This window comes from Plectropomus leopardus, chromosome 10 (genome assembly GCF_026936395.1).
Source record: "Plectropomus leopardus strain MGB_pleo_1.0 chromosome 10, ASM2693639v1, whole genome shotgun sequence".
In the NCBI taxonomy this organism is placed as follows: domain Eukaryota; kingdom Metazoa; phylum Chordata; class Actinopteri; order Perciformes; family Serranidae; genus Plectropomus; species Plectropomus leopardus.
The window spans coordinates 9,231,069-9,243,367 of record NC_142185.1 but is presented as its reverse complement, the minus strand read 5'-3'; the positions used below and the strand labels follow the sequence as shown (position 1 = coordinate 9,243,367).

The window sequence follows — 12,299 nt, the reverse complement described above, 5'->3', positions numbered from 1 at the left end:
CACAAAGTTTTAATGTACTTCAAATAGGTACAAGCACTCAATCCACCTCCTGGTCGGTGCGGATAAGATGACCTAGGGTGAATTTATAATGTCTAAGTACTTTTTCAAATGCACTTTCAATTTTAAGGGGAACGTGCTGCTGAACTTATGAAACTCAATCATTTAAAAAAAGAGCTTCTTCTAAGTGGAGGGCACTCTTCCAAAGTCTTTGTTAAGAGGGATGGAGCGGGTCAGGATTAAATGCTGTGCATTAGCTGAACTGGAGACAGTAGGAGGAGGAAAGACTATGAGAGAAGGAGCATAGTCCACAGGCAATTGTAGTAGTCTGACATTTTGATATTACTACAATTATTCCCATAATTATTACACAGTATACAGCATAAAAAAACAACAATAATTTACAGTTCAGATTTCCTCCATTAAGTACTGATTATGTTATGAAAAGCATTTGGTGTTGAATTAAGTTTAATGAGTGCAGGCATATTATGTATTTGTTGGCATTTGCTGATGAAGTTTGTAATTGTGCACTTAAACATTCATTTGTAAGTCTGTTTGATTACCAAATCATATAATAACCATATCATTTCGTTAATAATCAGAAGAGTAAATGAGCCATGGTGCTCAGAATTCAGCTGACATCAGATATCCTATTTATGCATCTCAAAGAGGGAAAATTGCCACAATCAAAAGCAGACACAAGTTTGTCTTGTGCTGTAAACTTCTGGTCAGTTGGTCAACTGGTTGGACAATATGCTCTCATTCAACCAAATTTGCATTGGTCAGACAATCACTGGTGTTAGTTTAATAAGGCTGTGTCCACCAAAGCATTTCTTTTCCCAGCTGTAAAATGGCAGCTGTTATTTTTTAGCACTTGTATTTATTCTCTGTGATGGTTGGTATTTGTGGTTTTTGTCCTTCAACAAGTAACAAGCAATCTAATATTACATCAATGTCGGATTTAGTTTTGCACAAAAGACACAGCAGTTCAAGGCTGGATTACAAAGCTCCTAAAGTTCCTCTCGCATGCAACGTTAAAGAGATATTTAACGCTAGTGACGATACATTGCATATGATGTCGTCAACCCCAGAGATAACTTCTTTAGTGATGAGCATTTCAGATTATTCTCATCAGTCCTGATCAATGCTTAGTGGTGAGACAGATTTGTGGACGCAACTCTGGAAAAGCATAGCAGTGCGCAGTTTATTTTCAGATAATATGTATTTTGTCATTTGTGTTATTCCACTTGACTTAACACAGAGGTAACTCTCCCTGGGCAAGTGTTGATGTCAAGCCCTGTGACAGGAAAAAAATGCTTTGGTAGACATACAACACTTTTTTTTCCTGATCGACCAACCAATTGGTTGAGGAGTAGGTAGAATTTCAGTCGATAGAGATTCTCTTTGGTCAACTGCAGCCCTAATTATGACTTTCTACGCACATGCTAAATCATAAATGTGTTAAAGTAAAAAAAAATATATAACCCAGGTGTGCCAGGAAACATTATAAGCCTCCACTTTGCAGACCATTTGACATCAGGCTGCAAAGGTGACTGTGGTCAATCTGGTGGGTATCCAAGGGAGGAAAAAACAAGGCAATACAGAGATGATGGAATGGAGGAGGGGGGCAGTCAAGGTTGTGTTTGTGTGTCCTGAGTCATTAAGAAATGGACAGATAAAAGGAGAAGTGGAGAGGAAGGTTACGAGGACAGTAAAGGAGAAAGAGGAGGAGGGTGAAGTAGGGGTGTGTGTTTGCTAGGCACTGGTCGCCATGGGGTGTTCACCTCAGGACGCAGTGACTTTGAAGGGTGTTAATGCCGACTGGGCAAAAGCGCACAAGTGTGCACACGTGCAAACACACTCGCTGCAGAGGGCCCAGACTGGTTTTACTGCTGATGCTGGCGTTTTACTGTAGCCCTCTCTCTCTCCTCCACATCCACCCATCCCCTCCTCTCCTTCCCTCTCTCCAGATCCCCACTTCTCTCTTTCCCCTGGCATAACTGCCTCTCCCCTTAATTTTTTAACCTTTAGCTTTTTCTATGCAAAGGTGTATGTGCTGCCTCATTAGAGCATTCTTTACTGTCATACTTTGCAATGTTGACTGCCCAGAAAAAAAAAAACATTTTTTTAACAGCAACAACAGCATTTTTAAAAAGTTTCTGGCACATTCTGACTTTTGTAACTTTACATTCTTTCTTGTCAGGCAACAGCATGTGTTTTTCTGTGGGGACACTTACTGCTGAGGTAGAAAATTGTCTGGGCCGCTACACACAAGATTCTTGAATCCAAGGTAGCATTGTATATTCACTTAAAATGCTCAAAACTAGAAGTACTGCTTCCAACTGTATGCCTCCACAAACCAGTCAAGTTGCAGTAACAGTTTACATCCATGTCTGTGAAAATGTGGATGTAGCAGTACAGAAGATCTACCTCCTGTTCCTGAGTTTTGACGATGAATAACGGCCAGAAAAGTGGTTTTGCAGAGCTGATCTTTGACCTTTTGGATATAATATGGATATGAACCCACTTCATCATTTTTTCCTTAAAGAAATATTTGACTGATTTTTTTCATGATTATAGCATGAATTCTTGAGTTGTGGCCAAAGACATGTTTCATGAGGTCACGTTAACTTTCTTCCACAGAATTCCAATTAGTTCGTTCTTGATTTCAAGTGGACGTTTGTGCCAAATTTGAAGAAACTCCCTCAAGGTGTCCTTTAGATATAGTGTTCACGGAAATAAAACTGATGCAAATTCACAGCGACCTTGATCTTTCTTTCATCTTTCTTGACTCAAAGCTGATGTTTGTGCCAAATTTGAAGATATTCCCTCAAGGTGTTCTTGAGATATAGCATTCTTGGAAATGAGACTGAAGCAAGTTCACAGCGACCTTGATCTTTCACCTATGACCACCAAAGTGTAATTACTTTATTCTTGACTCCAAGTTGGAGAGTTTTGAAGAAATTCCCTCAATGTGTTCTTGAGGTATCGCATTCATGAGAACGAGACAGACAAGGTCACAGTTACCTTCACCTTTGACCTATGACCACTAAAATCTAATTAGTTCAACACTGACTCAAAGTGGATGTTTTTTTGTTTTATTGTCAGATTTGAAGGAATTCCCTTATGATGTTCTTGAGATATCGCATTTACAAGAATGGGACAGACAACGCCAAAAGATAATGCCTCAAGCCTCTGCTGTTGCTAGCCCAGAGGCATGATCACCTGCTAACACATGGCCTGGCCTCAAATGTCTCATCTCATAAGAGTTAATTGCCATATTGTGCCTTCTCTTAGCATGCTTTGCCTCTACAAGTTATCTCATATTACACAGTACTGCTCAATACAAACAAATAACTTTAAAGGTCTCCCTGATCCACTCTCACACTTCAGGATAGCCATTAAAACTGCAAATTCCCTGCCTCTACCCATCTGATGACATATCAATAACAGATTAAACGTCTCTATAAGTGGTGCTTAATATTTCAGTATGCAGTGGAGGAGGAAACTGGTTCTCTGATACAAAACATATTGATCAGTTGCTCATCTGTTTTGACAGATGGGAGTCCCAAGCTTCATGCTGGGGGAAGCCGTGCTGCTCTTCCAAGGAAGGACGGAAATCAATAGAGTAGTTTGCTGAAACTCATCAGTGGAGCTTCCCAGAAATATCCCACGTGGATGATACATTAGATAGAGGAACATACTGTAGGTTGACAGAAAAACAGATGGAAAGATGTTTGCAAATCTCTTGGATGCTGTTCTTAAACACATGAATTCTTAGCTATTTTGACATTTGTCTTAAAATTTAAAATCAAAATCTATTACCTCTCCTGTGGGTAGACAAAGTGAATATCAGCATAGTGATACAAAAGAGCTGATTTGACATTTTGATGATCACATTTTGATCAGTGAGACCTTCTGTGCAAAGTGACATGAAATTGCTAAAATCAATGCCACCTATTATTGGTTGTTTTTATGCTACCTTACAGTGGGGAAGAGTGTTTACCGTATTTACAAGAGAAGTCCATATGGCAAGAGTCCATAAGATACTATTGTGGTATTCACAAACTTGATTATGGACGTTTTCTGAAAAGTAGCACCTGCACATTTACTCTATGCCATACAAGTGTAATGAAGACAATGTTTTGATACTTCTTGGATCTTCGTGAGGTTGTGTCCTTTCAAAACAAACTTCCGTGTTCAAAATAAACACAGGTTTTGTCATCAAAACTACTTCAGGTTTCAACAAAACTTGGTTAGGTTTCGAAAAAAGATTATGGTTTCGCTTAAAATAAGTATGTTTGTTACATACTTTAAGGTAACATGAAATGAAGTTGAGACAAAGTAAGTTAACAAGTATATTAGGTGACCTATACCTATAACATAACTACATTACATAGGTGAAAAACTTTGTGCTGACTTGAATTTAATGCCCTAGGAATGACAGCAGGCTAGCCTTTGCATTTCTTGCAGTACATAACCTGTTTAATAGCTTGCTAAAGTATTAGTATCGGTGGCTTTTAGACACCAGCAATCACATCGCCAAGCACTGGTGTTCTCACAACTTAACCACATGAACAGCAAGCATATCACATACATCAACAAATAACAACAAAATAGAGTGAAATTCAAAGCTAATGGGTCTAAAAGTCAGATGAAAATGCGACCAATATGTCATATGTTCTCGAGTGAGACACAGATCCACCAGCTAACTCACTGTACTCTGCGCTGAATGTGTTTAAATGTAAAACTATGTGAGGGATTAAATAAAGAAAATGGAAGTTTTATTACTGTATGTGGATGTCCTGCAGGGTTTAAATGGTCAGAGGACACTGTGGTTTGTGTGTGTGTTGATTTGTGAAAAGCGAGGAACAAAGGGGTCAGCATGACAAGTCTCTGTCTGTCATGAAGGCCTAACAGACTTCCTGCCGCAGCATTCAAAGTGGCCCTCTGTCTTCTCCATTATCACAGAGCCCCTCAGAATCGAACAATGGACCCCTGTTGGAAAATACTGTATGCCTGGCCTCACTTCTTGACATACATTTCTAATTTACACGCATACATTACAAAATTGGGTCACTGCAGGCAAAAAACGTCATGTGTGACAGCTCTTGTCGTCAGAGCGGCGCACAACTGTGGTGACCACTGTCACTCACTTCCTCTTGAACACAGTCCGTCTCTGTCTGCCCGTCTAATCTGATCTACAGCATGCCTGCTCACTGTTGACACAACAGTTCCTCAACAGCCGGGACGTATGTGCGCACATGTCAGTATTCCCGCTCTGCCTCTTCTCACAACTGACACACAGACAAAGCACACAGCCTACAAATCTCAAACTTCATTTATCCTGAAAAGATGTCATTTTCTTTACACATTCACAGTGATATGCGCTTTGTGTCAGTTTGAGCTGTGAAACTGTAAGTTGTGAATGTTTCTCAGCACTACTGGCACCCCAAGAAATTCCTGAATTACATCTGAGTGCCCCTGAAAGTTGAGACTCGCCGTCTGAGGCTGTGTGCCAGGGTAAATCGTTCCTGCCTCCAGCTCACAGCAGGTGGCCAGGAGTGCAGAGTACACAGAGCTTGGCCTCCAGCTGTGAAAGCAGGCAGCAATACTGCCAAAGCAGCTGCTGACGCTAAGTGAACAATCACAGCTTGGCCAACTTGGACAGAAGGATGGAGAAATAACAGTCTGAAGCATCCAAAAAGGCAGGAACTGGTGGTTTTTACGTGCTCCCTAGGACACTTCTCAGAGTCATCGAGGGTGGTTTTGTTCAACAGTATTATCTCTGATGACTGAGAGGGAGTGTGCCTGAATGAGTTAGTCAGTATCTTAGACAGCCGACTTAGCCAACTGGCTTTTGAAAGAAAAACTCTCTTTATCAAAAATTGTACAACTGGTTATGAAGTAAAAGTCTGAATTGAAATAAGAAAACAAGTTTGGGCTCATATCTTCAAAAATTTCCACTTTTATCTGCTGTAAATCCTTATACCATGAAAAATTTAGATAGATAATTAAGGAATTTTCTTGGCTGCAACTGCTAACTTCCTGTAGTCTGCCTCTTGCCCAACAGCTGTTCTGGGCAAAAAAATAGTTCAGAATAAAACCCTTAATAAAACTGTCAAATTGTTGTTTCAACGCTTTGTTTTTTCTACAAATTAGAAAAATAACATACAGTTTTTTTTAAATCAGAAATCATGCTTTAGGGTCACTATCGAGTCCCGTTTTCATATATTCTTGCACTTTTACACAGAACCAAACTATGCCAACAGTGTGGGATTTTAGATAGCATGCTGGCATAGTGAAATCCAAGGTGGAGTGAAGGGGGCACACAACTGTGTATGCGTCTAGTGTGAGAAATGACATACACTTCAGCGGCGCTTTCCAAACACTAAAGATGGCATGACATGACAACCACAATCATTTACGCACTCTTGTTATATGGCACCTGATCTCATCCTCTGCTGGGTGGGAAAGGAGCTCCCGAATCTCATACTTTCCCAATTTGTGAACGCTTTCAGCCGCTTCTATGATTTAGCTGCTTACTGCTACTAGCTGTTTTTTAAATCTGCCGCAATGGGTCACACACATAACATGTCATCAAAACATCACAGCCGTAACCCCCCGTGGTCCTGCCCTGCCTTTGTACCTGACACTATTTTGATGCTGTTACCTCCTGCGCTGGATTAAAGGCAAGAAAACTGTCCCATAATTCTGCAGTGAGGCAGCAAAATAGCAAAATAGTCGTGTCTTGAAAAGGGGCTTTTGTAAGTGATATTTAGAGGTGATAGACAGGATATTTTCTTCTGCTTCCAGTCTTTATGCCAAGCTAACAGGCTGTGGACTCGTGCTACATATTTACAAAATATACTGACATCTCAACAAGAAGGCAAATAAGCAAATTTCCCAAAATGTCCAGCTATTCCTTTACTGGTTTTAAGATTTCCACTTTGTGATTAAACTCTTCATCCACCCTCATTTACATTAGAATGGTTCAAAAGACCTCATAAATTAACTAGTCATATCTTTTTTGATACTATTTTAGGGGCTTCCTCTAATCCTCCAGTGACTGACTCTTGGTCAATGTGCCCAATGTGAAACCCAATAAGCCATTTCAATTGCTAATGCAGGGAAAAGGAAGATTAGGGCTCCCCTCTACACATGCCATGGGCGGCTGGTTTTAAAGAGGTGGAGGAATACAGGAAGGAAGTCAGGAAGCAGCAATATCTCAGCAAAACCTCGGCCCCATTCTGTACCTGTTTTGCGGAGAGGGAAGTCGTCTTTTGAGTCATAGGTGCCCAGCATTGGGTGAGTGTACGCTGACAATGCTGTCTGGGGAGGAGAGCTCTGGTCCAAAGAGCTGTGCTGGGTTTTTCTACAATAAAAAAAGAGAAAAATATGTATTAAATACATCAGTATTTATGAATGCTTGCCAAGCTCGCTGTATTGCACCTTATCTGAAATTCAATAGACACACACACAAAAGGTGTAGTGACAAAGACAGCTTCAATCTCCCTTCCCAAGGACAACAATTCAAAAGGTGCAGCAGAGTGGACAACAATGTGGGTGGAATTGAGAAAAAGACAAAGGGTAAGGAGATGGGAAAGCTGAAAGCATCCTCTGCTTGTCTTTTTCACCGTAGGACAGTAAGGAGGTCGAGTTTCTCTCTGAAAGGTGAGTGAAAAATGCACAAAGACAGGGGTGGAGAAGGTGAGAGATACAGGTTGCGAGGGGAAATGTGGGGGGAAAATGTGTGGAAGAAGTGAGGAGAAAGCAAACAGGTAGAACAAAGGTAGGAGACCAAAGAAATAGGAGAAATGTGATGGTGGTTGACAGTGATAGAAAACCGTTTTCCTCACTGATGGCATCTTCTTTGGATGGTTCTATCATCTCCTGCCTTGGCAGAGATGTTAGACTGCTTAAAGCCTCTTCAAATATTTAAAGCGCAGGAGAGGTGCCATTGTCTTTTCTCTCAGCCCACTTCAAACACACGCACACACGAACACACCTCAAAGAGAGCCAGCTGTCAATCACCGACTACAAACATCGACAGAAACAAAGCCTCGTTCCTTCATTGGTTCTTCTGTAGTTTTCAAGGCAGCTGGCGAGGACTCTCAAAGATGCTAATGTTGATGTTGGTACATTCTTCAACGCGCAGGGACAAACACACAACGGAGATTCATAACACCACAAGGTTTTCCGTGTTTGCAAAGCCACGATGATGAGGGACGCTCATTATTGCGGCTTCTATGTTTGATATCTTCTCAATGTGGCAATTTTTCTAAGCTTGGATTAAAAAGGCTACATCTAAAAGGCTCATAAAAACACAAGAAAGCAATACACGCCGATATTTGATAACTTCATCAAGGTTTCATCTGTGTGGAATGCTTCTTTGAAACCAGAAAATGCACAATCACAAAGAAACATTTAGAGGGGAACTATAATGCTCATTTTTCAGGGTCATACTTCTTTTTTGGGTTTCTACTAGAGCATGCTTATATGCTTTATTTTTATCACAACCAGCTGGAATATTATCCAAAATTAGGGAGAAATGAACATCGGTAACCAAGATTACATGTTTCCATGATGTTAGCCTTAGCTTCATATAGCAGTGCATCTAATACTGGCTAAAGAGGTCTGTAGCAGATCATCATATAAAAAAATTTGTCATGATCTGACCTCAGTTTATAGACAAACTTTAAAAAAAAGGTTGAAAACAGTGTTCAGAACAGTCTGAAACCTTTTTTCCTCAAAGGGGCAACTTTTACACACGTTAACCTCATAATTCGAAACTTTAGCCAAGTTTAACCTGAGCATCCAAGATGCAACATTACACTTAAAGGATGACTGAAAATAATAAAAGGCATAATATGTCCCTTTAAAGATCTCTAAAAGTTTAGAATGAAAAAGTGGAAAGAACAAAATCTCGTCCTTCATTTTGTTTTCCAATCTAGCGTTTCGTTAAGAATTTGTGCAAAAGTATTTAATTTGAACAAACTTTTTGTTGAGGCTTTCTAAAGAAAACAAAAAATAACCACCTTGCGGTATGCCTCTATGAACTGGTCAAGTTGGGCACCCAGGATTAGTGTCACCAAATCACTATCTGACCAAATGTTTCCCCTTCTGTTCTTGAGTTATGGCGTAGAGTAATGGCCAGAAAATGTCAAAGTGATAAGCAACAATGATGTTACAGTGAAGTTGACCTTTGACGTTTTTTTATATGAAATGTCACCAATTCATCATTTCATCTTGTTTGGCATTTGTGTTAAATAGTGTCGTATGAATTCTCGAGTTATGGCTAAAGTATGTTTTGTTAGGTCACAATGACTTTTGACTACCAATTACTTATCAGTTCCATTTTTAGGTCCAAGTGGATGTTTATGCAGAATTTGAAGAAACTCCCTAAAGGCCTTCTCGAGATGTTGTCTTCATGAGAATGAGATGGACACAAGGTCATAGCGTTTTTTGACCATCACGTACTAATCAATTCATCCATGACACAAGGTGGACATTTGTGCCAAATCTGAATTAATTCCCTGATGGACAACCTGAAATCATAATGCTACTGGCCATGGTTACTGATGGCACAGAAACATGCAAAAAAAATGCAATAAAAAAATTGACAATGATGCTTGCTATAAAGAGGATGCACATTTCTAACTCCAGGTAGTTAGCTGACATGATGGGTGACAATGAGTAGGCTATAAAAATGCTCTACCCTCATTGTGCTTGTCTATTTCTCAAATATTAATCAACTTAATTTTACAATTGTGTAAATATGATTCCTCTGCAGAAAAAAACAGATTTATTATTAATATCTTAATTCACAACAGGTCAAATCCCAAGCCATAAGTGGTTCTGTTGTGGTGGGCTGTGACACTCACCCATACCAAAAGCGTGGGTCGCTGGGCAGACGGTGGTTTAGGTTTCGCTGAGCCAGGGCTTTCTTCTTGTTCAGGACAAACTCCTGAAGTCGCATCTTAACCTCTGTACTGGCGACTGCACCTGACAGAGACAGAGAGATAAAGAGAGACTCAGCAACCAAAGGGTTCTGTACTTCTTTAATTTATTTCCTCATACAAAAAAACCCACTTCCTTCAGTATTGCTTTTCTTGAGATATTTGTGCGTCAGTGCAACTGTGTTTCCTGTCCAATTTGTGGCAGTAACATCAAGATTATAACATTAATCCATGAAATTATGAATAAAAATAAAGTTGCTACATGCACAGCCCACAGTGTTGCATCAGAGTTTTACTGAAAGTCCACGGAGACAGCTCTGTAACTCGCCTCCAAGACACACATCATGAGTTTCATTCAGCTCCCGGTCTCTCCTCAATTACCACCCTCATTTCACAGCTACAGTACAAACAAATTGTCCAGGGAGGGAGACGTGGATGAGTGACGGTGGGGGTTGGGGGGAGGAAAGTAATAAAAGGGGGCAAAAAAGGGGGTTTAGAAAATACAACAAAAACAGTGGAGGTGTGTTTTTCCAAGAATGTGACAGTGGGAGTGATAACAGGTGATGTGTCAAGCTTGAAAGAGAAAGTGGTAAATACAGTATGTGAATGTGACAACAGCTAATATATGCTTTCTAAATCAGCAGCTGGGAGTGCTGACATCCCAATATGTCCGTTTTGCCACTGAAGGAAATAGGCTTTTATGGGGCTGCCGTCTCTGCAATTTATTGCAGTGCTTAACAAAGCCTCCTCTGTTTACAACCCAATGCTCTTTCCATAGACGTCAAACCGTAGCCTCACTTTGCCAAGCGGAGAATGGTCGAGGAAAAGGATTTTACTGACAGAAAAATACTAGTTCCAAGTGTGGGTCCACCATGAAGTGTATTCAAATGAATTTGTGCCGAAATGTTTGTTTAAAAACCCATCATTGCCTGCTCAAAAAATACCACATTACAGCATGTTACAGCCACACTAACAGTCATTATTATAAAACACATCAGATTTACTACATTAATTGACTTGGAAATATCTCTCATGTCATTGCATGACTAGGGCCGATGTTAACTTTATAACTACAAGCACCGAATTAAGGTACAAAAAACAAAAGTCATTTTCTTGTCCTTAGCAGCCATTTAAAAAATAATAATAGGCCTTTTTCCAACATTTATACTGTACAGTGGCAGATCATCCAATAGGCAGTTGTTTGTGTAGTAATAGTAAAATTAATAATAATAATAATAATAATAATAATAATAATAATAATAATAATAATAATAATAATAATAATAATAATAATAATAATAATAATAATAATATGCGGGATGTGCTAAGTCATGCACTGATACTATTTGGATACATACATACAGACACCAGAGTGACAAAAGGAGGCACCTTTATCACATTTTAAAAGCCCTTCAAGTCTTGTGTTAAGTGGATGCAAACACTAAGTAACATATTTACTGTGGCAATTTTATGTAAATAGCACCTTTCAACAACAAAGCAAATTAAAGTGTGTCATGTCGCCCTCTATGTCTACAATATTAAACAGTTACAGGAACAAGAACAGCATATTGGCCTGACACAGCCATACATCTTTCCTTCTGCCAGCAAAAATTGTAATTGTGTCAAAGCTCATTTGAACATTAATACCAGGACAGCTTTATTTGTCTGTACAAGTGAAAGCACTCTGGATCAGTATGACAGTATGGGTACCCTTGTTGCTCTCTAATTCTCATGATATATCTCAAAGAATGCTGCAAAATCTCAAAGGTCTTGCCACCAGTTCAGTCAGTCATGATAACTTTTACACACCGAATTAAGGGCTGAAATCTCACAAACATTCATAAAAAGCAGCTTGACAGAAGTAAAAGTTAGATGATCAGATAGAGTTTAACCCTTTCAGACCTGGTTCCACATCGGTTTTCTTATGCTGCATCCTGATGCCTTTCAAAGCATTGAAACTTTTGAAACCTTGGTAAATTGGTTTGATTTCTTTCAAAAACACAGGGGGAAGAAAAGCAATCAGCAACTTTGCATTAAATGTCAAGAAAACTATAATTATGATCATTATAATCATATATTTAAAATTAGGTTACAACAAAAAAAAAATATAATTTAAAATTTTAATTTTATTTTGACACTTTTTTCAGGTCATTCCTGTTTTAGTTCTGGTCTAGCTAATTTCGGGTAATTTTCATGTGATTTCTTATAACTATTTTTTTTGCAAAATTTTCAGTCATTTCATGTGAAGTTACTCATTGCCTTTTTTTTCCATGTTTTTGCAAGAAACTGGTTTTAAAGAGTTAAATAAATACCCAAGACAGATGAACATATTAGGATGCAAAA

General features: G+C 39.2%; 1 protein-coding gene across 5 annotated transcripts in view; it reads right to left on the bottom strand.

Moving 5' to 3' along the window:
• The window catches only part of hdac4 (histone deacetylase 4), a 162,778-nt gene that overhangs the window by 60,308 nt on the left and 90,171 nt on the right, over positions 1–12,299 (bottom strand). For all 5 annotated transcript variants that reach the window (XR_015777610.1, XM_088083005.1, XM_042494096.2 and 2 more), the window contains 2 exons: positions 9,882–10,002; positions 7,254–7,372 (listed from right to left, as the gene is read on the bottom strand). Coding sequence is in view for 4 of the 5 variants with exons in the window: in XM_088083005.1 (XP_087939131.1) it covers positions 7,254–7,372; positions 9,882–10,002 (240 nt within the window). In the remaining variant the exon portion in view is untranslated. The remainder of the gene's footprint in view (positions 1–7,253; positions 7,373–9,881; positions 10,003–12,299) is intronic.